The sequence below is a fragment of the Suncus etruscus genome, chromosome 14 (genome assembly GCF_024139225.1).
Source record: "Suncus etruscus isolate mSunEtr1 chromosome 14, mSunEtr1.pri.cur, whole genome shotgun sequence".
In the NCBI taxonomy this organism is placed as follows: Eukaryota; Metazoa; Chordata; class Mammalia; order Eulipotyphla; family Soricidae; genus Suncus; species Suncus etruscus.
Window position 1 is genome coordinate 3,837,176 of NC_064861.1, and position 27,740 is coordinate 3,864,915.

Genomic DNA, 27,740 nt, shown 5'->3' on the forward strand with positions numbered 1-27,740 from the left:
ACCTGAGCACCACGGAGGGCAGCTACAAACCCTCCCACACGCTCCACCCCAGTTCAGGCTCTTTTGAGAAGAAAATGCACATGTGAACTGCACCATACTGCAGAGTGAGATCTGGTGCAACTCACAGCTCACAGCAGATCAAACCAAGTAGCCAACTGGTGGGCAGAGGTGAGGATCAAACACAAGGAGCTGGGAAGCCAGTGGTGAAGGTTCTATGTGGAGGGGGAGATGGGAGATTTGGGGGAGACAGAGAGCCCGCAAAGCAGTACGGGCACCCCGTTCAGGAGCTCTGCCAGGAGATGAGCTGCTGCCCACCCTCCCTTCCTTTTCCTCCTTCGCACTGTCAGAGGAGCTTCATGATGAAGCTTTTACTCAGTCACAGCCCATGGCAACAGCTGTGGTGCTAAGGCTGTGATGGCTGGCGGGGAGGAATGTGGCGCCTTTGTGGCCGGGCTACTTCTTGAGCTTCTTCTGTGCCGCCTTCTTCTTCACCATCTGCAGCCGCTTCATGGCATTAAGCTGCGACTCCTGGGAGGTGGGTCCTTTGAGGGAGGCGGAGGGTGTGCTGCCCGCCTCAGACGTGGCCTTGCTGCCGGCACTGCCCCCGGTCCCCGCCGTCCCCCCGGTGCCATTGCCCCCGAGCTGACTGCTGCCTCCGGGCACTAGGCTGCTGGGGCTAGGCAGGCCCACTTTGCTGACGTTGTCACAGCTGACCGAGCGGCTGAGGCCCGCCTTACCCAAAGTGAGAGGCGGGGGTGGCTTCAGAGGGACTGTGGGAGTGCCGCCACTCCCCGAGCCCAGCTTGGAGCCCAAGCCGCTCTTCGAGGAGGTGGCGAGACCAGTCAAGCCCACAGGTTTCTGGGCAGCTGAGGGGGGAGCTGGCTTCCCGCCGCTGTTCTGGGCCGCAGAGCTCAGCTTTGCTGTGGACGGTCCGGCTGAGGAAGTCTTGGCCGCAAAAGCTGCCCACCCAGTCAGGCCGCTGGTGACCGAGGAGGAAACGCTGGCGCTGGAAGAATTCCCGGAAACCACCGTGGATGGCTAGAAAGGGAAGATCAGGTGAAGCCAAGCACATAATTAACATCTAATATCCTATCCTCGAACATACTAACAGATTTCATTCTTTGAGTCTCTTGATACAGTATTAATTGGAAAATTTAAATCACACAAGGATATTAAATCCTTAAGGAAATTAGTCTGATAAAACACACCAAAACTTAATCAGAGCTAATGAAATCTGCTACTTTGTCCTAAAGATTCCAAAAAGGATATAAATGGGATTCTCTTGCTCCCTCACTGCTTTTTTTAAAGCCACGCTAGGCGGTGCTAAGGGTGGCTACCTCTGAGGTGGGGCTGGTTCTCAGCCATGTGGGGCCAAAAGATGAATCCAGGCCTCCGTCACGCAAACCCTGTGCTTGATTAGCACTTTTGTTTTATTCCCAGCTCCTTTGAGAACGTTTGAAATTCCATTACAAGCTATAGAAGAAAACCAGATTCAACGCCTAACTTTTGTTTTTCACCCATAAAAGGCATCATCTATTGACCTCAGTAAATATCTTTGTAGACTTTGCTCTAAATGATATGGAGCCAATTCAAAAGCAGAAACTGGCCCTAACGGACAGAAATAACTACACCCTGGATATATTCAGGAGCCCTCTGAGATGCAGATTCACTTAAGTAGACCTGAGCCGTCGATCTCCCTCAACCTAGCAAAGGGCCATACAGCAAAGTCCCCACAGATCAGCAATACTAGCAGCCTGGATCGGACATTTCTGGAGACAGAGGTCAGAGCAAAGGCCTGAGATTGTATTCAAAATTTGACCTGCTTCTATTAAAATGCTCAGACGAAATCCCTGCTCTCCTCTCCCAGTCTCCTGGGAATTGAACCCGGGGCTTCATACCTGTGAAGCAAGTGATCTCCTTTGACCTCCCTCTCTGTCCTGAGACACAGACACACACACAGACACACAGACACACAGACACACACACACACACACACACACACCTCTCCTTTGACCTCCCTCTCTGTCCCGAGACACAGACACACACACACACATACACACACATACACTCACAGGCACATACACATACCCCCCACCTCCATCACTGCTCTGCACCGTGCCTCAGACTCACTCCCACCTGGGTTTCTTAATGAGAATTGCTTCTCCAATGAGCTTTTTGGCCTATAAAAGCTGGCAGTGATAGTAATGTCACTATAGATAAATATTGTTTTCACACAAGGGTGTATCTTTCACTCCCTCATTAGATAAAATGGGCTTCGTAAACATCTTTAACCAACGTCAAGTCATCAAAACAGAATGCTCTGAGCGGCTTATTTCAGAAGAGTCCATATTTTTGTCTAGTCTCTGAAAACTGGTAGAATTTTTTTCAGTAACACTGTATGATAACTCTTACACATTTATCTGCAAGAAGTAACCCTAACACAAACCAGAGATTCCTAAAGGAATAATAATGAGAGAAAAGAATTAGTGAAGGAAGCAAAAGGACACAGGTGTAGTGCATTTAATTTATAGTTCGAAAAGATCTAATGTCTTTTCTTTGTTTCTTCTATTAGACATAAAAACTTTATGCCATATGGCAAAATGATCTTTCAATACATTTCACAGAAGAAAATCCATATGAAATAGGTAAAAGACCAGACTTGATGAAATAAAAGCAAAAAAAAAAAAAGCAAGCTGCACATGTCTGGTTGGTTGTTTTCATGGCTCCTATTTTGGGTATTGTTTCTCCACAGAATGACAGATGGCAAATGACTATTAGGACACACAGTGAAATAAAACAAACACTGGAATTTCTGACTAGTTTAGTGTGGAAATTAAATTTTTTTCAAGGTTTGTTTTTCCCCCCCATCTTGTGGGAAGTGGCCTATTTAAGTTTCTCATTATATTTTCTATATCAAGTAATAATACTTTGGTCAGTTCATCAACAGTCCAGTCCTCGATAAAAACAAGTGTACTGTACCTTGACTTCTGTTCTCTTAAATGCTAGGAAAGTTGTTTCTTGCTTGAGTTTTGTTTCTGGTTTCTTCACTAGTGGGTCTTTGACAGCTGGAGTGACAGATACAACGGTGGGGGAAGGCTTCTGTGGTGGTTTCTGAGTTTTTTGGGCCTGCAAAACCCAATGATCACACAAACCAATTAATTACAAACGTTAGCTGAGTGCCCAAGAGACTATCAAGAGCCTCCAAGGCTTCATTCACACAAGGCTTGTGATCTATCACTGGAACCAAAACTATGGCCCAATTACCATTCTGACAAAACAAAACAAAAATACTTGGGAAAAATGAATCATCACCAAGTTTACTAAACTACTTAGTTTCACTCATCCATACCGGGGTGCATACATTTCTTTTTCTTCTTTCATAAAACTAATTAATTTTAACTATTTAGGTCACTGGCCAAAGATTTGAAAGCTTGATTTGGGTTTGGTTTAAGTCTTTGAGTATCAGGGGTGAGATAAAAGGAAGAGAGTGAGTTACAAAAAAATCAGCTATGTGTTTATTTTTCTTTTTTGGTTTTTGGCCCACATTTGGTGACGCTCAGGGGTTACACCTGGCTATGCACTCAGAAATCGGTCCTGGCTAAGGGGACTATTTGGGATGCCGGGGAATTGAACCGAAGTCCATTCTAGGTTAGCGCATGCAAGGCAAACACCCTACCACTTACGCCACGCCACCACTCCAGCCCCGAAAACCAGCTATGTGTTTTAAGTACAGACAGGGAAAGAAATCTCTGGCAATAACTACTTTTTAGCTTTTGAAGGTTTCTTTATACTGCAGCATATGGCATCTTGCACTCTTTTTTTTCTTTTTTCTTTTTTGGTTCTTGGGTCACACCCAGCAGCACTCAGGGGTTACTCCTTGCTCCACACTCAGAAATCGCTCCTGGCAGGCTTGGGGGACCATATGGGATGCTGGGATTCGAACCAATGACCTTCTGCATGAAAGGCAAACACCTTACCTCCATGCTATCTCTCCAGCCTAACATCTTGCACTCTTAAGAGAAAGTTCAAAACTATACAAAAAGTAATTTGGGGGGAGGGGCACAACCCCAGTGATATGCTGGGGTTATTCCTGGCTTTGCACTTAGGGATCATTCCCGACAGTGCTCAGAGGACCATATGGGAATGTTGGAGATCAAACCCAAGTGAGCCATATGCAAGACAGGCACCCACCTGTTGTACTCACTCCAGTCTCACAAATTTTTATGTTATCTAAGAGGAATATGTACTCACTCTTCCTTTAAATGTATTTGAAAATAAAATCAAAATTAAAAAAAAATATCACAATACCTTTTTAGTTTTATTCTGACCAGTTGTCATTGATAAGTGATTGATTTCCAGTCAGATAACCCAACTCTGGATGACAGCACAAGGCAAGTCACTAATACACAAAGGGCATGGAGTCCAACCACTGGAATGGAAACCCCAGTTTCCCTGACTGGACTAGCACAGAGAGACAGGTGTCCAGCCAGACATCTCTCTCCAGAGAGCCCTGACATGATGCAAGCCTGGGGACAATTAAGAACACACACCTCCCAGGTGCCTTGTTGTACTGTCAGATGCTTGCAAAACATGTCCATTTGTATTTGCTAGTACGGAAGATTCACCATAGCCTCAAACAATCCTGCTACTCATCTATCTTGGAATTAAATTAACTGAAACTGGGGAGAAAAATATGTATAGAAAGAATATGGCTTGGGGTATGAACACACACACACATATACAGTACACAGACATTTAAAAAGATTTTATTTTCCAATGATCTCCAAAGTTCAAAGTGTTACTGTAAAGGCAACTATCAAGAAAGGAGAGACTCTAAAGCAAAGAAAAGCAAGATTCTTACCATCCTCTTCATCTGCCTGGTGCAGCGGGCACAGTACCATACAAGCCGGGGGTCATTCACCTCCTTGTCAGTCACTTGGGGCTTGTGGCAGTCTTGGTGGTAGAGATTGTGGCACTCCTGACATTCCACCAGCTGGTTGCCAGATGCCACTGTCATCTGTCTGAGGAAATACAACATCAAACATGGCACTTTCCAACATGCACCCAATAAATCTGTTCCAAGTGAATCTCCTACAGGAAGGTAAAGCCCCAGAAAAGAAAGAGCGACCTGACAATCCCTAGCAAGTGGCCTGTAAAGTACTCTGCTTCTTTTACTGCTTGTGCTCAACAAGATTTACTTATAGAAAAGGTAGTGTAAATGCATCTGTCTCTGTTCTTGAGGCTTCTGATTTTAACTCTTTTTTTCCTCCAGAAAAAAACCAACTAGTCCACCATCGTACCCCTTTAATTAAACGACTCTGTACTATCGATGTGCTGTTCTGTACCTTTATTCATTAATAGATAAGCTATCTAAAAAGTGGGAGTTGGATCTAATTATTCACAGAACCCAGAACATTACTGTATGGAGGCGTCCAGTGTATGACCTGATGGAAGGAACAGAAAGGAGCCAGACATGCATCACAGAAGCCTAAACTCCAGCAGCACAGGGAGCGTAAGTACAGACATAAACAACCCTGACAAGTTTCCTGAGAGGAGGTTAGTTACTAGTTCTCTCTCAATCATCACTACACTATTTACTTCCACTTTGAAATATGGCAACTTTCCTGGGAGATATAGACTGAAATAAGTATATTTGAAAACAAGGATGCTTCAGCTAATGATCCCATGGAGAATTACAGAAGCGCCTTCTCTTTCCCTGTAACAGTCATAAGCTCAGACCTGATGCATCAGATTTGGAAAAAAGATGACAATCTTCTTTCTCTTCTGTACAAGGCAGTGAAAGCCATTAGCAAAAGAGCCTTTGGCATCAAGAAGTTTAAAATCTAGTTATTTTGATATTTAAAGTGCATTTTTCCCTAAGCAGAATGAATGCGGCTTTATAATTATCTTACTAAAACAACATGCAGATTAACATGCCTGATTGGAAAGACATATATTAATTTACTTTATAAATTTTACAACAATACAGGGGAGGAAAAAAAAATGCAGCACAGACTTTTAAAGGAAAAATGAAAATAACTGAACCTGCTGGATGGCATCTGACTAAAGAGTGAAGCAATAATTGCTTTCCCTCCAGCACACAAGAACACAGAAAAAAATTACAACATAAAAGATTAAAAGAACCAAGAGCCAGGAAATAGTTGAGACCATTCAATCAAAAATATTTAATTATTTTCAAAATGAGAAATGCTGTCTGAGTAGTTCAGGTGGACGAATGGAGATCTACTTATACCCTGTCTCCAAATATTAATAATTTTAAAAATCCAACAATTGAATTAATCTTAGGCTTTGGTTGTTCTTTATTAAAAAAACAAAACAAAACTAAAGAATACACAGCTAGGTAACACCTACCTGCAAACAACACAGGCCAACCCCATCTCCATGGCAAAATCGTCAGCACTGGTCTCCTCAAAACTGGAGAGGTCGGCCATCGCTGCTAAGTCCTTGCTGCTCTGCACAGTGATGGGAGATGACCGCGGCTCCGGCTTCTCTAGTTTTGGTTTCTTTGGAATATCGACTCCTTCTGTGATGTCAGGTTTCATCTACAAACAAGCACCCCAGAACAGAGACGGAAGTGACACAGCAGAACATACTTTAAGCCTCCAAGAAGTGTGGACAATGTAAAGAACAATGGTCTGGCTCTGCTGAGGGACATTTTCACACGGATGGGACTAATGTCCTTACTCAAGAGCTGTAGAAGATTGATATTAAGTTGACAATAAGCATGCTCAATTTATTCCACCATGGTTAGAATAAGTAAATCAGAACAGTTTAGCTTACATTTATGTTTTTCCTGATATTCCAATAAATTAAAGAATCATGGAAATTCAATAGATTTAGCTCAGTCTTCCCTATTTCCTATTAGGGGCTATGAATTGAGAAGCTAATATAATTATTTCCATTTTTGAAATATTTAAAAAATTAAATTCGGGGGTGGGATCCTGGGCCTTGCCCAGTGTTACTCAGGGATACTCCTGGAGGAACCTCAGGGGACCACAGGTGGCTGCACAAAAGGCAATTGCTTTAACATCCTGTACTATGTTTCTGACAATAGAAATATTTTAAATAATGAACTATCGTTACTTAAAATATGTTAAAAAATTTAAAAAATAGGCCAATGATTTTTCTAAAGCTAATAACAAATCACTATATATGCTTCAGAGAAAATTCTCGATCTTCATTAGTCAACTGTTACAGATTTACCTGTCAAACTGGAAGCAATTAAAATGTCCGATAAGATATAGAGACTGGAATTTCTGAGCGTATACATCCGTATTAGATAGTACGACTGAAGATGTACCTGTCATATCAGACCCCCTTAAAGGTGTCTATCTAGAGGTCACTATTACAGAGATACAAATACAAAGGAGTTCATTGATGGTGCATTAGAATAAAGAAAAAGGAAAAATAGACAAGTTGCTCATCAGTAGAGCAATGAGCAAATTAAACCATTCATAAAATGAGTATTATATGGTAACTGAAGTACTCAGAAGTACATGTATAATTTACCATGTAAATTTAGCCATGAAATTGGAACATTAGTAGAGCGAGGAAAGTAGACATTTTGAGGGTAGGAGTGGTGTTGGGACAAACTATGCATGCAACTTTATTGTTAACAGTACTGTAAATGCAAAGACTCAAAAAAAAAAACTGGAAGGAGAGTAGACATAAAACTAATTTCTGGCTCTAACAACAACAAAGGCAAACTGGTTCAGAAGAAAGGAAAACTTACTTTATCAGCAGGTCTCTTCTCAGCTTCCTTCTTGACCTTCTCAACCGTGAGGGCCTTGCCATTGTTGTTGCCAGAAGGAAGAGTGGTTGTGGGCTTGGGCTCTTGCTTAATGGAAATAGCTTTTGCACTTGAAATCTTGGATGGCTCCACCTCCTAAAAGGTGATAAAAAAAAATACAGCTAGTTGTTCAGACTATTCAAAATATGGTAAAGTCGTTATTGGCTATAAGAAATGATGGAATCGTGCAACCTGCTATCTGGGCACACCTGGAGAGTATCAGGATGAGTGAAACCAGTCAGAAGAAGGACAGACACAAGAATGTTATCTCAGGCAGGATTTAAGAAACACAGTAGGGGAAGTAACAAATGTCCAAAGGCAACAAAAATGAGGGCCTAGTCTTTAGTAAGATGCTACCTAAGTAGAGAAGTGGGGCCAGGGGTGGGGACACACAGGGACCGTGGTGGAAGGAAACAAATACTCTGGTGGAAGGTGTGGTACTGGAATGATTTATGCAGGAAAATCATTCCAATAACAGGTTGTTTTCCTAAACCATGGTGCTTAAAATAGAAAAAAATTAAATAAAATGAAGATCCCTATAAGAAGTATGTGAAAAATTGAATGCCCTGTTTTGTTTTGTTTTGTTTTGTTTTGTTTGTTTTTGGGCCACATCCGGTGGTGCTCGGGGGTTACTCCTGGCTGTCTGCTCAGAAATAGCTCCTGGCAGGCACAGGGGACCATATGGGACACCGGGATTCGAACCGACCACCTTTGGTCCTGGATCGGTTGCTTGCAAGGCAAACTCCGCTGTGCTATCTCTCTGGGCCTTAATGCCCTGTTTTTTATGATTACAAAGTGACCAACCTCAAGGTAACATTTACAAGTTTGCAGGTGAATCCATCACTAGAATCATGGTCCGTTGTGATCACTCCTAGGAGAGTACTCCTGGGGGGCAACATGCTCACATTTTCAGGCAAGCAGTCTCCGTGGATTTGTGCTTCTCAGAAACAGCACTGATGGAGTTACACCATGTGCAGATTTTTGTCTGGTTCCCTTCACACAGCAAGCATACTTATTCTGAGATGTATCCATATTTGTTGGGTGTATCAGCAGTGCATTGTTTACACTGTGGAATAACCATGGAATGAACATAGTGTGTTCATTTACCTTCCAAGGCACACTGGATTATTAGTTTAGGCAACTACAAATAGAGCTGTTGTACTGAATCTTGTGCATTTCTTTGCCTGGACGAATGCTTCCACCTCTCAGAATTAACTAGAATGGTCGTTCCTTTTTTGGGTGGGGAATATTTGTGCCACAAATCAAACCCAAAGCCTCACATATGTTCAAGCATACTTGAACAGGTACATTTGGTTCCAGTATACATTCTTCATACCTTTTATGGTCAAGAGTGGGGTGGGGGCCGGGAACGTGGCGCTAGAGGTAAGGTGTCTGCCTTGCAAGCGCTAGCGTAGGATGGACTGCGTTTTGATCCCGGGGTTCCCATATGGTCCCCCCAAGCCAGGGGCAATTTCTGAGCGCATAGCCAGGAGTAACCCCTGAGCGTCAAACGGGTGTGGCCCAAAAACGAAAAAAAAAAAAAAAAAAGAGTGGGGTGACATGGCTCTCAAGAGTTCCAGCCTTCCCTTTTACATCATAAGCTTTTTGACCTTATTACATTACAGAACAATCTCAAGTAACTGTTTTATTCAACGGCTTGAAAAATTCTTTTCTCCTTTCTTTTGTCGTGGATGGGGGGGGGGGGGTGGATGGAACCCCAGAGGTTGCTTCCAGGGCTCTGGTTTGCATGCAAATTGGGTGGGGCTGGAATGACCTACGTGGGGGGTCTAACCATGCCCTAACCCAGGTGGGGCCCTTGGAATATTTTTGCACTTCATTGTACTGATACACAAGTTTCTGAGCTGCAAGTAAAATGTGTCAAACTTAAAAGAATAATTCTTTTCAACTAGAATTTAAAAATTAATATAAATCAATGAGTGGGTTATCCCCATAAGTACTGGTAAAAGATATTCCTCACTCCCTAGCCCTTGACCCCATGGCTTTTCTGTGTAGTGTGATATTCAGGGAAAGCTCCAAGGGAGAGAAACAAACAAAAGCATAAAATTCCTGAAGCTACAGAAAGATTACTTGGCAAAGACTGTTTTGAACCAGTCCGAATAGAAATGCTGTACTACATACAACTCCTCCTTCCCTTTAGACTCATGCAGGTACCTTCTGGCTGGGACGATAGCTTGAATCAGTGCCCCGCGCCAAAGACTCATCCAGGAGTGCTTTCAGCTTTTCAGCAGAATCCTTACTCTTTGAATGTAAGAAGCCTAGAGCTTTCAAAAAAATGGGATCAAGTTCCAAGTTCACAGCAGCAGCCATGGCAAACACCTGACAAAAGAAAAGAGGGTAAAGTCACTTAGAGACAGGAGCCACTAGATGGGTGCAAGTTGATCTAGTTTGTGCTTCTGTTTACAATAAGAGATGCTGTATACATGATACAAAATTCAAAATGCCCAAAAGGTTCTGCTTATCCATGACTGGCATTATCTAGCTCTGTTCCCCTGAAGTATTAGCACATAAAGGTCTTGCTATGTATCTACACTCACTTTTAAAATCAGAAAAAAATCTCTGGCACAGAGTCTCTTCCTACTTCTATTTAAACATATTACAAAATTCAGTATACTTGTTCTTGATACATTCAGGTCAAAATTGCTATAAATCAAAATCTTTTTCTCAAACTTTACTTCTAAGACATACAAAGTGTGCGTGAGTACATGTATATTTGGTGGTGGTGGGAGATGTCCTGATTGCCTATTGGACACATAGGGCACAGTGCAGTGACTGAGCCCAACTCTCTCTTACAGTAACTTCTGTCTTTAGTGTCTTAGAAATGTAATAATCTTGTCAGATCACACCTAAGTAGTGTTATCACATGCATCTATTTTTTGAAAGGCAGTGTATGTGCGTGCATGTACACAGAAAACCTCCCATAGGGCCTATGATAATACCGAGTGTCAGAAGGAGCTTAAAACACAGTGAAGCTCTAATACATCAAAGGCTTAGACAATTCCAAAACATTGAAAAGTTTTGTTTTTTGCTAGTATCGTGTGGTCCTACTTGTTCTGGCTGTCACTTTTTTCAGATACTTCCCTAGGCAAGGAATTATTAAAATAAAAAAATGTAGACTTTGTGTTCGATCCTTTGATGAATATGCTAGAGCTTGAAACTGCCTTCTATCCTCCAGGTTAATATTATAATAATGCAACACACTTGCACTGCTGGAGTTAAGGATCTGTCAGCAATCCCACCATAATCTCTCATTTAGAGGGGTTTATAAAGCCATTAAAACCTGCTGTAGGTTGAATCTTGGCATATGAAAGCTCAGCCTGCAAACGGATTTTGTTTGTTCCTTCTCCATCTACTCTAATCCCTCTCAAACTCTGACAGGACACGGACATCACACACACACACACACACACACAGACACACACACACACACACACACACACACACACTTTATTTTTTAAAAGGCTTCAAGACGGTACTATATATCTGATAGTCTCAAATTTATTATCAAGTTATGTGCCTTGCTTAAAGAAAGTTCCTATGGAGGAGCCCAGTGGCTGAGACTGAAAGAATAGCCTGCCTCAAATAATTGCATTATTAACAACTTAAGTATGGTGCTTAAATAAAGAAGTATATTTTTGATTTACAACTTAATGAAATTATTATAAAAAATAATTTAATGAAAGTAGAGAAGTGACATTTGCAGTTAAGACTGGATCATTATGAAAACATCCTGTGTTTGATAATTTGTAGGGTCAGAGGATATTTTCATATTTACATATGATGTTGCTTACTGCATATATCTGGAAGAAAACATCCCACTCTCCTGATGGAGTAAGCTGCCTTTCCTCCAGAGTGGACAGGAGGCACAAAACCTCCACCTGCTCAGCTTACATATCCAGAATGATTTGCTTATAAAGCCCTGAACAAAGGGACTGCTACTTAGAAAACTCTGTGAGACTAGGAAAAAAATCCGTATCTTGACATTGCTTTGCTGTAAAAAAAAAGCACCGATTCCTTTTTTATGTTTTCAGGATCACTGATGAGGTGATATGAAACTGCACCTTGGCTATATGGTTAAAGAAGTCACATCACCTCTCAACTTTCTAGAGGCACACAGGAGTTGGTTCCTTTATGTTCCTGCAGTTATGACACCAGTCAGTAGGCTGGAGAGGCAGTGGAACAGTAGGGTGTTTGTCTTAAAATGTCCCTTCCCCTTATCTAGCCTGGCTGTTTCCATGTAGAATGCAAGGCAGTAAGTACAGAATTAAGTTTTTAATTTTTCATTTAAAAAGGATCTATTGCTCTGACAAGACAGGGAATGGGGCCCAGAGATAGTACAGCAGGGAGGACCCTTGCCTAGCATGTGGCCAACCTAACTTCGGTCCCTGGTATCCCATATGGAGCCCTGAAACCACCAAAAATGATTGCTGAGTGCAGAGCCAGCAGTAAGCCCTGAGCATTGTTGGGTATGACTCTAAAACTGAATATAGCAACAGCCACCAAGTAAAACCATCATTCCTAAAACAAATCAATGTGACGGGAGTCTGGGCAGACTTGATAACTAAATTTGCACTTATGGGAATGGGTTCTGTTTGTAGTCGTAGTTCAATGAACAGAAAGATGGTGGTGGTAGTGGGGTGGTTTCAGTCCCCCAGATCAGATTCCCCACTTCCCCTGCTCTAGGGCAGACCACCTCCCTGGCTACTCTCTCCAGTCATCACTTCCTCCTGCTGTCTCTGATCCTCCAGCCTTTCTCATGACAACACTGGCAGCCTTCTGCCGCGCTCTTGCATCCTTCTGTCTAAATCTCAAGCATTTCTTCTCTCACACCCTTTTCCCAGCCATCACTCCTCCCTACCCCTACTCCAGCAGGGGGAACAGATCAGCTCTCTGGTCACCTCCCTCCTGCTGTCTGGGGGAAATTATTCAGTGCTGCCACAGACCAGCCACAGACCACTACAGGGACAATCACTATCTTCTCCACAGCTCTCGGCAGGCTCTTTTGGGAACCTCCCTGATACATCTTGTGTTGTTGATTTATTCTTCAATCCAGCAAGTGTCACTTTCAGCCAACGGCATATGCATTCAGAATTTGCATTCTCTTGGCCTGCAATGGATCCTACAATCTTTGCCACTCTAGGCTCACTACTGTGACCTAGAACCTCTTTCTGGGTATCTTTCCTGTTGTTTTTCCCTCTCATTTCTTCATTTCCACTGCAATTGTGCTGTGAATAGACATACTTCATGTTTTCTCCTTACTGGTACTATACAGCAGTGTTTCTCAATTATTTTCTGTCATGACCCCTAGGAAGAAGAAAACATTTTTCGTGCCCCCCCCCCGCATGACTGTAAATAGTCTCTTTATTAAAAAACTTTAACCTGCAAAACAAAAATATATAAAAATAATTTTAGCTGATATTTTAATCAGAGGTGATGTCTGGATGAATGGCTCCAATAAGCATGTTTTGCAATGCATAGCTTTTCGAAGTGGGGTTTGAAGCGGGACACAGCAACTCTCAGCTCCAGACATACAACACATAAACATGGGCTTAGCTTGTTATGACAGTGTTTGCTGAGGTCAAATGCGCCCCCCTTTACCGAGCCTCGTGCCCCCCCCCTCGGGGGGGGGGGCACACCCCACTATTTGAGAACCACTGCTATACAGTCACAGTTTATTTTCCTCAATAAACAGTAAACAAGCTCAGCTCAAATAAATGTACTGGCTGTATGCACTTTAACCTTGTCTTCTTTCCTTTCTTCCCCCTTTCCATTGCCTTCTCGGCTTCTATTACTTTTCCTGTCTTTCTAGCAAGTCCCCATCTTCTGAAAGAAATATAAATTCCTACTATTAAATTCCCAAACCGCTCAACAACTGTGGTGTGACTTTGTTAACTTATCTCCTTTACGATTTCCAAAGCTATTTCCTTAGTTATACCAAATCAGATGACTTTTCTTGCACACTCTAGAATCCTTGACCCTAATAACCTACAAGAATACTATGCTCATTAAAGATCAGAACTCCAAAAATTACAGGCCTCTACAATTATGTGAAAGAAATTTAATTTTTTAAACCTAAGTTTAATTTTAAAGTTGTTTTGAAAACAAGAGTGATAAAAATGATAACATTAATATCATTTTTAAAATGCCAAGGATGTGCTGGAGAGATAGCATGGTGGATAAGGGGCTTGCCTAGCATGCAGCCAACCAGGGTTTGATCTCAGTATTGCATATAGCCCCAAGCACCACTGGGTGTGACCTCAAATCAAACCAATTAATACCAATAACCTTGAGAGTAGAGGTGATAATGCTGGTGGAATGAATTTTCTTTCCTTGTACTGGAAACTGTTTACAGCAACTGCTGCTAAGTGACAAAATTTGACTACTGAACTACCGTTATTTTGTCTCTCTTCTTTTTTGATCTGTCACAGCATCATTTCACTTCCTGCTCAGCTTATACACCACAGACCAGCCTTTCAGGATCTCTTCTGGTGTTCAGAGTGCCCCCGAGTTTCATCCTCTGGAACCTATTCTCCGCCTACATTCTCATTCCCAGAACAGCAAGTGGAGCAACACCTGGCACCCACAGAGCAAACCATTCAGGCACCCCATGACACAGAACCAAAGCTAGTAGGCCTGGCCCACTCAGCCCGCCTCCCCTCTTTCCTGCAAACAGCAAAGGACAACTAGCTGGTGTTGTCCATTTTCTTCCAACTGCCTCCCTTGTAGGTAGCCTCACCATTCCAGATGAGGAAGCTGTTAGAGAGGAATGAAATCAGTCTCCTGCCACCGTGCTTCCTCTTTCCTACCACACGAATAAGGTAGGTGACCCACTTCTCTGGATGTCCTGCCCATTCCTTTTCCCCAGAAACCTAAGCTTTGATCATTGTCTTCCAGTGTCCAGCTTATTCCCAGTCTCTGGCTCTTGCTCTTTGCATTGGTATTATAGTTAACATTTTTATTTTTTGGTTTTTGGGTCACACCCGGCGGCACTCAGGGATTAGTCCTGGCTCTACACTCAGAAATCTCTCCTGGCAGGCATGGGGGGGGGGGGGCGGACCCGCACGGATCATATGGGATGCGGGCATTTGAACCGTCGGTCCTGGATCAACTGCTTGCAAGGCAAACGCCCTACAGTTAATGTTGATAAATCTAACTTTCATTCTGACCACGTGTATAAATTCCTCAGAAAGTCAACTTTTTTTTTTCTTTTGGTTTTTGGGTCACACCTGGCAGCGCTCAGGGGTTACTCTGGCTCCACGCTCAGAAACCGCTCTTGGCAGGCTCGGGGAACCATATGGGATGTCAGGATTCAAAGCACCATCCTTCTGCATGCAAGGCAAATACCCTACCTCCATGCTATCTCTCCGGTCCCAGAAAGTCAACTCTTTTTTAACTTTTTTTTTTTTCTCCATCTCTCTTACCTAAGACACATCCTATAGTTTGGTCTTTGTTCCATCAGTGCAGTAAAATACTGTTAGATTACACCCTGATTTTATCCAAAACAAGGGTGCTTCCCAACTTCCTCTTTCCCTTTGACCTACACCACTGACATGTAAAAGTCTGGAGCCAGAGAGATATCATAGCGGGTAAGGCAGTTGCCTTGCATAGAGCCATCCTGGGTTGGATCCCTGGCATTCCAGATGGTATCCCAAGCACTAGAAAGAGTGATTTCTGAGCGCAGAGCCAGGAATAACCCAAGCACCACCGGTGTGACCCCAAAACAAAAAAGACATGTAAATATCCACCAAGACTAGATGAACTTTTGTCTCTCAATTGACCCTCCCGCACCTGTTTGGGATTTAAACTGATAAAGAGGTTTTCATTTTGTAGGACTCAGACACCACAAGGCTAGAACCCAGCCGACTCCATGATTCTCTCCATTAAGACTGTCTTGGTGAGGGCCGGAGAGATAGCATGGAGGTAGAGCATTTGCCTTGCATGCAGAAGGATGGTGGTTTGAATCCCCGCATCCCATATGGTCCCCCGAGCCAGTCAGGGCAATTTCTGAGCAATGAGCCAGGAGTAACTCCTGAGCACTGCCAAGTGTGATCCCCGCCCCCCCCCCAAAAAAAACCATGCCTTGGTTTATTAATTTGCACGACAACCCTGCTTCAGACCCGATGTTGGAAATATGGCATGTAGATTTACTTACAATTCTCACCAAGGCGTTCCATACTTAAACATTCAGTTAAGTGAATGGATGAAAACGATTTATCTCTCTAGCCCATGTGTCTCCTCCACAATCCCAGAGTCAATCTGACACAGCTAACTCATTGCTGTCTCCTACCTGCTGAGTTCCTTCCAAAGTCACTGCCAACCATTCTTGCCCAGCCTTCCCTTTCTTAAAGGAAATGCACTCTCCAGCCAGAAGCCTTAGAATCGGCTTTAGCTTCTCCTACTTCTTCCATAGCTCACCTTAAATAGCTTAAAGGATTTCTCCCCTTTTTTCCATCCTCACCACCACTACCTAGATCAATCTGCCATCACTATAATCATCTTGCAGCCTAAACAGTTTCCCTACAACTACCATTTCTATTACCCCTTCCAAATCTTTTAATTATTTACCTGTTTCAAGTACCCCTGGCACTCTGTCATTCGATCCTTCACAAGGTCTCTGGTGCCCTACAGGGGTAATAAATACATGGACAGCAGCTGTAGCCATTGCTGGCGCCAAGTACAGGCTCTAATGCTGCTTAGCATCCCACTCTGTTCTGGGCTACACAAGGGGGTGCTCCGGGCTCAAGCCTGAGGTTCCTGCATGCAGAGCATGCACTCCAGCCTTATGAACCATCTCCCTAGGCCCCACACAGCTTATTTCAAGTCTCTCAACTTATCAATCACACTTTTTGTTCCCTAACAATTCTTCAAAGTTTCCATAGTTTATCTTATTCGTCCTTCAAAAACCAGGTTTCCCCCTGCATATTCCTTCAACAAAATAGTCTTACAAGTCCATGGTCCACAAACATCCTGCACTTACTGTTCATCATTAGGCCACTTAATTAAGCAAAGATTCTATGAGGACCAGCTTGACCTTATTTTCTGGTGGCAGTTGTGCCTTGGAGAGCACCTGGCAGACAGCAAGGACTCTGCGCATGCTGGCCAGGAGACATTATTATCCACTTCCTCCTATAGAAAGCTCTCTCCTCTGAGTCCAATACACTCAGCTTCCCCAGTTTTCCTCTCGCAGTTTGGACTGCTCTTTCTCTAGCTTTTCTTCTCTTTCCCATTTTTGCCTTTGGCTCCTGGCACTGACCAAGTGTGTCATGGGTGATCTTCTTTATTACTTCCCCAATTCCTTCCTCGGTAGTCTTTATACATATATCCAACCTTCATCTTTAGATGACTTCAAATGCCTTTCCGTTTCTTGGTGCTCATAGGCCTACTTGTCTTTTTGTTTGTTTGTTTTTTGGGCCACACCCGGCAGAGCTTAGAGGTTACTCCTGGCTCTATGTCGGCTCAGAAGTGGCTCCTGGCAGGCTCAGGGGACCATATGGGATGCTGGAATTTGAGCCACCGTCGTTTAGCATGCAAGGTAAATGCCTTACCTCCATGCTATCTCTCTGGCCCCGGCCTACTAGTCTTAATGGTGTCTCACAGTCAGCAATGGCTGAGACTATGAATAGTTTTTTTGGAGTTCCTTGTCCTGCAGTTCCTTATGCCACACACCTGGTGACTGGATTTAAAACCTAAGGTTTTTTTTCACTCTTTTATGTGAGCAATGAGCAGGTAGAGATACAACCCCGTTTCTCATATTTGTGCAGATTTCCACTTCTACCGCACTTCCTTGTCTTTTTTCCCCTGCGGCTATCATCTTGTTATTTTTTCCGTGGCATCAAATCTGCTGCCATACTAATGTTCCTAAATCAATTTTTTTGATTCGGCTTGCCAGTTCTACAAACTAGGCCTCGACAAGTCTTGTGTGTGTGTGTGTGTGTGTGTGTTTTTGTTTGTTTTAATTTCTTTCAACTCGTTTCCAAAGGCAACGCACACACAGTTGAAAGGCTACTTCTCCCAAGGTCTCTCCTCACCACCGGACTGTCCCAGCAGCGTCTCCTTCACCGGACGGGAGGTGGTACTTGTCCAGGGATCCTCAAACTTTTTTTTTTTGAGGGTGGGGTGTCACACCCGGCGGTGCTCAGGGGTGACTCCTGGCTGTCTGCTCAGAAATAGCTCCTGGCGGGCACGGGGGACCCTATGGGACACCGGGATTCGAACCGACCACCTCGGGTCCTGCATCGGTTGCTTGCAAGGCAAACGCCGCTGTGCTATGTCTCCCGGCCCAAGGGTCCTCCGGCTTTTTCAACAGGGGGCCAGTTCAGTGTCCCTCAGACCATGGGAGGGTCTGAGTGTAGTAAAAACAAAACTTGGGAACGAATTCTTGTGCACACTGCCTAGATCTTAGTTTGCAATGAAGACACAAAACAGATGCAAATGCCATGTGTGGCCCGCGGGCCATCGTTTGAGGAGCTCCGGTAGGTGCTGGGGCTTTGCACCTTGATTTGCGTGCGCGCAGGGGCGCAGGACAGACACAGGTGTCCATGGTCCTATCTACATGACTAGGCAATGCACGGCATAAGAATGCAATACTCTGACGCAGATGTGTGTGAGAAAGCACGCGAGCGTTCTCCTGGCCATGCCGCTTGGAGCTGGGGCTGCGGCTGGAGACAGCAAGTGGCGGGGCGCCGGTCGGCGCTCGGCCGTCGGTTCCCCCCGGTCCCGGCCCCCTGGCGCGGGGTCCTGAGCCGCGGCGGGGAAGCCGAAGGGGCCGCGACGACCAAGGCGCCCCGTCGCCGTCCTTGTGCCCGGCACAGCCCTCGCGCGCTCCCCGCGGACGCCCGCCCCCCCCGCGGCCCCCCGGCGCGCCCGGAGCCTCGCAGCGCGGCCCTCGGGCCTCCCGGCGCCCGCGCGACTCACCGCGGCGCCCGGCGCCTGCGCACTCCCCGACGACCGCGCCGACCCGCGCCGACCCGCTCGGGCGCCCGGCGCGAAAGCGGACGCGGACGCGGACGCGGCCCCGGTCCCGGAAGTGACGCGGCGACGGCGCCGGCCACGGCCACCCACCCACGGCCCTTCCGGACGCCGCCGCGCGCCGCGCCTCCGCCCGGGTAAGGAGCGCGCGGGCTCGCGGGGGCTCTCCAGGCCCGCCGTCCGCGTCTCGGGCCGGGGCTCCCGGCGCCGCTTCTGGGAGGGCGCCGCTGGGAGCCCCCCTCCCAAAACGCGCGCCCGGTGGGAGTCGGAAGCGCCCGGGGTCGCGCCTCGAGACGCCCGTCGCGCACGCGCACCGCAGGGCCAGAGCCCGCCGCGCTCGCTGGGCCCGCACCGCTGGACAAAGGGTCCCTGGCCCCGGCGGGCCTCTTCGCCCCGCAGTGCCACTCGGCGCTTCCCGGACCTCCTGCTGGGCACTTAAAGCCTCCCCGCAGGCCGCTTCCCCGAGGGCGCCCTCTGAGGAGGTCTCACTCGGGGCTTGGATGTATCGACATTTCTGGCTATTCGCTCCCTTTCAGACGCAAAACTCAAACAAAACTCAGAAAGTAACTTGAGGGCCCGGAGAGAGAGCACAGTGGCGTTTGCCTTGCAAGCAGCCGATCCAGGACCAAAGGTGGTTGGTTCGAATCCCGGTGTCCCATAGGGTCCCCCGTGCCTGCCAGGAGCTATTTCTGAGCAGACAGCCAGGAGGAACCCCTGAGCACCGCCGGGTGTGGCCCAAAAACCAAAAAAAAAAAAAAAAAAAAGAAAGTAACTTGACTTTTAGGCTCTTTCTCTTTGTTTTCCCTCATCCCATTTTGCGTCTTAAACCTATTGGTGGCTTGTCCGTTGCAATCTGAACTAAAAGTAAATACTAAGTACAGTCCGTGGCCTTGCTAACAGCAACGGCTTAGCAGATTTGAGGATCTAAATCCTCCCTCAGGCCAAGGGGCTGAAACCTCCACACACAAGGCCTTGGTGTGTATTTATTTTATCTCCTATACACAAAGCAACCCCTGTCACTATTAGAACTCAGGATGCAGAGATTGGTGCTTAACTGTAGGTTCTCAATCTCTCCATGGCCCTTCCTTCGTTCGCTCGCAGTGAAACAATTCAAAACTCTTAATTTGGGGATGAACTGTTGGCTCCAACTGGGCTTGCTCCTCACTCTGTTCAAGGATCACGCCTGGCGGTGCTGGGGGACCATGTCTGGTATCAGAGGTCTAGCAGGGGACATCTACATCCCAGGCAAGCACCTCAACCCATTTACTAACTGCAGAAGCAATCTCTTTTTTTAAAAAAAAATTCCTTCCTCTTATCACTAGAGTGATGGTGATGGTGGCCTATGCGTCAGAAGGGGAGAAATATATTACAGCAGGTAGGGCACTCCTCTCGCATGCAGCCCACCAGAATTAAGTCCTTTGCATCCATTGCACTAGAATTACTCACTTGGAAGGGAAATGATGTCAAGAACAGGTCCATGGTGTGCTGAGATGAAGCCCTCATGGGGTTCTGATATAGGAATCACTGACAGTGGTTTAAGTGCAGTCATTCATATAATCTTTCCTCAGACTAAAACTGAGCTCTGTGGAGCACTGGAGACAGACTGCCAGGTAGGAAGACTGTAGGGAAAGAAGGCAGGAAAAGAAGTAGCCACAGAGCTTCTTTTTTCTTTATCTTTTCTTTTCGTTTTTTTTTTTGGGCCACACCCGGCAGCACTCAGGGGTTACTCCTGGCTCTATGCTCAGAAATTGCTCCTGGCAGGCACCGGGGACCATAGAGGATGCCACGATTCGAACCACCGTCCTTCATGCAAGGCAAACGTCTTACCCCCATGCTATCTCTCTGGCCCCACCACAGAGCTTCTTAACTTGCAATCTAGGTAGACTGGAGAGAGTGAATACTGTAAATGGTGATGGTGAGGTAGGATCCCTTTTGAGATGAGCACTCACAAAGAAGCATCCATTAGTTAATTTGGGAGAATAATTCACTTTATTTTAGGTGGGGAAGGGATATTTATGTTAGGGGAAATTGGGGAAAGTAGGGAAAACAAGGTAAAGGGATTAGGAAAAGCAGGGTGTGTGTTTAATGGATTAGCTACGGAGTACCAGTCCCAGGGAATGAAAGAACAAGGGATGGGAGAAAGGCCTGGGAGAGGGAGTGCACATTTTTAAGAAGAGGTACATTTTTTCAACAGTGATGGAACAGAACTTCTAGAGCCATAAAGAAAACTCCATCCTAGGCTCCATCCTTTGACCTATGCAGATACCAAGATCTCTAGATACAGAGGTCTGATTTTATCATCCATGACGGAGAAGAAGGTTTCCCTATACCACAAAAGGACCTAGGGGAGAGTAAATGAACATGTAGGGAGTCTGTAGTTATTCCCATGACAGTATACTTCACAGGCGGAGAAACCCTGTATCTCTTAGGCCAAGGGGATTCCCTTTCTAATCTCCCTAATATTTATTGTGCCTATGCAGAAAAAAAAAACAAAAACAAAAGAAGCAGCACAAAATAATTTGTTTTGGTTTTGTTGTGTGTTTTGGTTTTTTTTGTTTTTCATTTTTTGTGCTTTTGTTTTTATTTCAGAACTGTGGTTATTGTGTGGCGGTTGTCTTTATTGCTGTGGTGCTTTTTGGATTTTTTTTGTTTGATTTTTCTTTTTGTGTTGTTGTGTTTCTCTCCCTTTTTCCCTTTCTTCTCTCAAATTGATATTTATAACCTCTAGAGCAGGGGTCTCAAACTCGCGGCCCACAGGCCACAAATGGCCCTCCGTACCACATTTTGTGGCCCTGCCCTAGAGGAATCTTTTTTTGTTTTGTTTTGTTTTAGTTGTTTGGGTCACACCCCCAATGTTCAAGGTTTACTACTGACTTTGCACTCAAGGATCACCCCGACTTTGCCTCCTGCGGCCCCCAGGTAAATTGAGTTTGAGACCCCTGCTCTAGAGGGACTCTGCCCATTTTTTGCTTGTTCGATTTTTTGCCCCATTTTTTTTTCTTCAAACAGAACCACATAACTTGAACCATCTTGTTCCGCCTCACAAATTGAAGGGGAAGTAAAGGAGGGTACCTAGACCAAACAGTTGTATGCTCACTAAGTAGTAATAAAAAATGATCGGACCAACGCCAACGACAACAGAATCAATACCCAATCTACAACAAGCTAGACACAGAGGGAACCACTTATACTAGCAGCCCAGGGGGTAAGAGAGGGGAATATGGGATGCATGCTGGGAACAGGGGTGGAGGGAGGACAACTTTGATGGTGGGAATTTCCCTGATCCAATGTCAATTTGTACCTAAAATATTACTGTGAAAGATATGTAATCCACTTTGGTCAAAATAAAAATTATTATTATAATTAAAAAGAAGAGGTACATTTTTAGACAATAGTCTTTGCAAACTTTAGGCAAAAACCTTTTGAAAAACTAAAGGTACAATAGAAAGCAGAAACATCAAATTTGTACAGGTTTTGGTAATACTTAATATTTTACAAGTGATATGAGTTCAGTTTTCTATGAGTAGAAATTGCCCCAAATGAGTGATAATTTTTTTAAACTTCAAGATCATTAAATCACAGTTTTAATATCCTATTGGAGGGGAGAATCAATATCTATACTAAATTTGGGGGGGGGGCACACCCTGTGGCCCTCAGGGGTTACTCCAGGCTCAGAAATCGCTTCTGGGAGGCTCAGGGAACCATATGGGATGCCAAGAATCCAACCTGGATTTGTCCTGGGTGGGCTGCCTGCAAGGCAAATGCCCTTCTGCTGTGCTATTGCTCCGGCTTCTCAACATTAAATATTTTTGGTTAAGAACCAACGTAACTTTGCATTTTCTCTCAAGAATTTCATTATTTCATTAATTTTAATGTATGGGTATGTTATTGCTACTCTATTTTCTTTTTCTTTTTTTTTTTTTTTTTTGGTTTTTGGGCCACACCCATTTGACGCTCAGGGGTTACTCCTGGCTATACGCTCAGAAATTGCCCCTGGCTTGGGGGAACCATATGGGACGCCGGGGGATCTAACCGCTGTCCTTCCTATGGTAGCGCTTGCAAGGCAGACACCTTACCTCTAGCGCCACCTTCCCGGCCCCTACTCTATTTTCTTGACATTTAAAATGTATTAAGTGGGGCCAGAGAGATAGCACAGTGGTAGGGCGTTTGCCTTGCACACAGCCGATTCAAGACAGACAGTGGTTCAAATCCCGGCACCCATATAGTCCCCGAGCTTGTCAGGGACCATTGCTGAGCGGAGAGCCAGGAGCTCAGGAGTCCCTGAGCGCTGCTGGGTGTGACCCAAAACCAAAACCAAAACACCATAATTATTAAGTGTTTACAGTAATGAGAGTTTACAGAATATGCAAAAATGATTTTTCAAAGTTCTCGGCTACTTGGAAATGGCAGATGTGTGTGTGTGTGTGTGTGTGTTTTTGGTTTTTTTTTTTTTTTTTTTTTTTTTTGGTTTTTGGGCCATACCCGGTGACACTCAGGAGTTACTCCTGGCTATGTGCTCAGAAGTCGCTCCTGGCTTGGAGGACCATATGGGACGCCTGGGGATCAAACACCAGTCCGTCCAAGGCTAGCACAGGCAAGGCAGGTACCTTACCTCTAGCGCCACCGCCTGGACCTCTAATTTGCTTTTTGTTTGTTTGTTTTGGGGCCATACCCAGATGTGCTCAGGGGTTACTCCTGGCTCTGCACTCTGAATCCCTCCTGGCAGGCTTGGGGACCATATGAGATACTGGGGATCGAACCCAGGTTCCTACTGGGTCGGCTGCTTGCAAGGCAAACGCCCTACCACTGCTGTGCTAGCTCTCCTGCCCTAATTTGCTTTTTTGGTTGTTATTGTTTTTGCTATTTCTGTGTATTTTCAGCCACAAACAACAGACGTTATTTCAGTTTGAATTTTTTAACGTGTTAGCAGGCCTAGATTCACTCACTGTTGTCTGAACTGCCCAACAAACGAGGACATGATATTTTTTCCTCTCAAATCTACTTTCTTTGAGCACTTTGGCACCTTCTTTATACCATTCACTGTCAGAAGATGACTAAAAGGATTGGGATTTTAATCAGCAGCCATTTTATGGAGCAGAATTTCCAGACAGTTACAGTTTTCTAGAAAAGCCTCTGAGCTTCAATAAAAACTCAAGTATTTTAAAATAAGTTCTGTCACCTTCCCCTCACATACATACATACACCCAAAAAACACTCAAAAAAGGTAAGTTCTTGGGAAAAGTTATCTGCACTTAGAGCATAGTACAATGGATAAGGTACTTGCTTAACATGCTGTGACCTGGTTCAAAAATGCATACCACATGGTCCCAAGCCCTGCCCGAGCGATCCCTGAGTGCAGAGCCAGGAGTCAGCCCTGAGCACAATAGGGTGTGTAACCCCTCCCTCCACCCAAATTGTTGATTTAAACCCTTGGGCTTTGAGAGCAGAATTGAGGCTCTCAGGTGTGTAGCGGACTCGAGATGACGTAGGAACTGTGGTGGAGAATTTTGGGTGCTTTGTTGGTGCTGCAACGGTTAACTTTGTACATCAAAGCATAAATCTTAATACTATAGTAAACCCTGTGCCTCAATAATAAATTTTAAATTCTTGTTTATAAAGTACATGAACTAGTTTCTCCTTATTTAGGTAATGCAAATTAAAGTATGGTATAATCTGTTATGTCTTTATAAATATAGAAAATAGTCATTGCATTATGTAAAGATTTTGAACAAATGATGTTCTTTTTTGTAATGGACGATTTGCTCCTTTAAAACATTGAGGATTGGGGCTAGAGCCTTAGTACAGTGGGGAGGGCACCTGTCTTACATTTGGCTGACCCAGAGTCAATCCCTGGTATTCCAGATGGTTCTCTGAGCACTGCCAGGAATAAGCTCTGAGCACAGCCTGGTGTGGGCCAGAAGCCAAATAAATAGTATATTGAGGAGGATCTGAGAACCCTAGAGACTGAAGCACATCCTTTGCAGAAGTGGGGTTTATGTTCATTCTCAGCAATGCATGCTTTTCCTGAGCACGGAGCCAGGAGTAGTCCTTGAGCACTGCTATAGCCAAAAGACCAAAAATTATAAATGAACTAAAATGTTGAGCAAGAAGCTTTAAAAAGTGGCTTTAAGTTTAAGATTGTTAGAATAGGAAAAGAATTTAGAATATCAAAGGAACTTTGGTATGTTGAACGTTTCGTAAAATTCAGGGTACACTGGTAGTTCAAATGTGCGTACGAGTCGCCATGTACTTCTGAAAGATTTCCACAGTCCTAGGACACAGGTACTCCCAACTCTTACTATCTGTTTCTGCAGTGAGTGCTTTTCAAGTGTGCCCCCTAGTGTCATGGTCCTTATTGTGGTTTGCACATTAAAAGCCCCTTGGAAAATTTTAAATCAAAGACCTAATAATTGATATGTTTTAAGGAATATTGAAATTGCCCCCAGTAGGGGCGAAGAGATAGCATGGAGGTAGCGCATTTGCCTTGCATGCAGAAGGACAGTGGTTCAAATCCTGACATTCCATACGGTCCCCTGAGCCTGCCAGGCACGATTTCTGAGCGTAGAGCCGGGAGTAACCCCTGAGCGCTGCTGGGTGTAACCCAAAAACCAAAAAGAAAAACAAAAAAAGAAATTGCCCCCAATATTGTGTATAATTGTATCTTTAAAATAACTGGTGTGTGTGTTTATAATGCATTTATTCAACAAGAACTTCTTTATAATAGGTACATATCTGTTGCAGACCCCCCTTTTTTTAGTGATACCGTGAACAACAACAACAAAAAAACACACTTTTTTCGTGATGGTGGGGTTTAAGGTTTAAAAATTAAGTGTAGTACCCATGGAGATTGAGATTTGAGTAAATACTTAAAAGAAGCAATGAGGTTCTGGACATGAAACCTCAAGTACAAAGTCCACAAGCAAGTATGTAACTCAGGGTTACAGGAGAGTTTGAAGCTACTATGGGACAGTGAATGTCAACAGAGGCAGAAATGAACTCAGACCAGAGGGTTAAGTCAAAGAGAGCTCTGTAGGTTGTTGTAGGAACTTTGCCTTTTTTCCAAAGGTGTGCAGGGTTGGAGCAGAATGGTAGGTGATGAGATCTTTATTTTTGACAGGACCCTCAGGCTGCTGTGTTGAGAAAAGATCAGAACAGGTGCTGGGGAGTAACAGGTGAGGGGGAATTGCTACAACAAGAGGTGGTGGTGGGGCTTGGATCACAGTGGAAACCATGGAAATGAAGTGAATGGTCAAATTCTACAGAGATGTTAGAAGTAGAGCCGGAGGAAGCTTTGAATGGTTGGTGGTGGGCTATGAAGAAGCTGAGAATGACATCCAATTTTTTACCCTAAGCATCTAAAAGATGTTAACTGAGCAAGAAGATACACAGGAGGGCCAGGTCTCAGGGACTAGGGAGAATGAGGAATTTGATTTTTTGAACGTACTAGCTTTGAGGTATCTTAACCTTCAGTGTCTTACGTTGTGAGGAAATACAGTCTATTTTAGGAAACTCCCTTTCACAGGAAGAATGGGTGTACATGTGGCCTCTTTATTGTACGGTAATAATGCAAAAGCAGAAATAGGTATTAGCAGGCATCAAATGTGGGGCTTTTATAAACACAGTTCGGTTTGGTGGGATGCTCAGGGTCATGCCGTGCTAAGGATCAGATTCTGGCTTTGTGCATGTCAAACCTGTGCTCTTCCACTTGTACTTCTTCCTGGTCCTGGAAATCTCTATTGGGAACTTTGTATGTTGGAGATCACTCTTGGCAATCTTCAGCCAACCAGTGACTACTTGTTCAGTGCTAGGGCCTTGGTGCTACTGAGGCCTTGTGGTACCAGGAATCAAGACTTGTGCCTAATCCCTGTGCTGTTTTCCAGCCTGAAATTATTTCTTTAGGAAAAATTCCATTCAGACCAGGAAGATGTTTTTTTTTTTCTTCTTAATCTTTTGTTTGTTTCTTTCTTTCTTTTTGGAGCACATCTGGTGATGCTCAGGGTTTACTCCTGGCTATGTGCTCAGAAACCACTCCTGGCTTGGGAGACAATATAGGCGTTCAAACTACTGTCTGTCCTTGGTCAGCCAGGTGCAAGGTAAACACCCTATCACTACACCACCGCTCCGGCCCCTTTTTTAATCTTACCTATCACAAATACTAGAATAGGTTCTTAAAATAGTCATTTCTAATTTTATTTTATTTTATTTTATTTTGGTTTTTGGGCCACACCCGGCAGTACTCCTGGCTGTCTGCTCAGAAATAGCTCCTGCAAAGGTGGTTGGTTCGAATCCCGGTGTCTTATATGGTTCCCCGTGCCTGTCATTTCTAATTTTAGCTTCTGAGTTCTTATGTCAGAGGCCTATAATCTCTTTATTTTATTTCAGGTGGTCCAGTGAAAGGAGAAAATGAAGGGCATTAAGGAAAGCCCTTCCGAAGAATGTCTGTATTTGGACTTTTCTCATCAAATAGAAGGCTGCATCTATCCTCTGCACACAGCAGTGACCTTGTTTCTGTTATCCTACTGTGACTGTCAAGTCTTTAAAGTGTGCTTAGTTCCCACTAAAGAAAGTAAAGATATTTCCTTGCTTGAAAGTATCCCGCCCCAGGATGTTCAAATATGTCTTATTTCCAGGCTGGAGCTGCCCCCTATAGTCCAGAATTGCCATTTGCCTGCAGTGATGGAAAAATCAGACAATTTCTGTAGAGCTGGACTTGCTGTTGTGCTGAGACACATCATCCAAAAGTCATACGAAGCAGACCCCTCAAAGAAGGAGATTCTGGAACTTCTGGGGTTCAAGAAGACTTGCTTGAAAGCCTGCGCTGAAGTGAGTATGATGTCATTCCTTTTTTGTTATTTAAGGCCAGAAAGTACTAACACCTTCACTTTGAATACTGATTTAAACTTTCTGTTGGAAATAGTTTCTGTTGGGAACTTGCCTATTGTCG

At 44.4% G+C, this 27,740-nt stretch overlaps 2 protein-coding genes across 2 annotated transcripts in view; one reads left to right on the top strand and one right to left on the bottom strand.

Moving 5' to 3' along the window:
* Positions 1 to 345: 345 nt before the first annotated feature.
* INTS12 (integrator complex subunit 12) lies at positions 346 to 10,171 on the bottom strand. Its single transcript, XM_049786929.1, has 6 exons — positions 9,983 to 10,171; positions 7,754 to 7,906; positions 6,373 to 6,563; positions 4,862 to 5,021; positions 2,980 to 3,126; positions 346 to 1,038 (listed from the first exon to the last, which is right to left on the bottom strand). The coding sequence occupies exons 1-6, from the start codon at positions 10,136 to 10,138 to the stop codon at positions 454 to 456; spliced, it is 1,392 nt and encodes a 463-aa protein (XP_049642886.1). The 5' UTR covers positions 10,139 to 10,171; the 3' UTR covers positions 346 to 453.
* Positions 10,172 to 27,183: 17,012 nt separating this feature from the next.
* GSTCD (glutathione S-transferase C-terminal domain containing) overlaps positions 27,184 to 27,740 on the top strand; it is a 75,401-nt gene continuing 74,844 nt past the window's right edge. Inside the window, exon 1 of the mRNA XM_049786906.1 lies at positions 27,184 to 27,619. Coding sequence (XP_049642863.1) covers positions 27,200 to 27,619 — 420 coding nt within the window. The 5' untranslated portion in view covers positions 27,184 to 27,199. The remainder of the gene's footprint in view (positions 27,620 to 27,740) is intronic.

Bases quoted from the DNA above. Each gene is read 5' to 3' on its own strand.
- INTS12 (XM_049786929.1), bottom strand. From the start codon at position 10,138: ATGGCTGCTGCTGTGAACTTGGAACTTGATCCCATTTTTTTGAAAGCT. The intron at 6,564-7,753 runs GTAAGTTTTCCT...GCTTGTTTGTAG, and splicing joins AGAAGAGACCTGCTGATAAA to ATGAAACCTGACATCACAGA. The intron at 5,022-6,372 runs GTAGGTGTTACC...GTATTTCCTCAG, and splicing joins TTGGCCTGTGTTGTTTGCAG to ACAGATGACAGTGGCATCTG.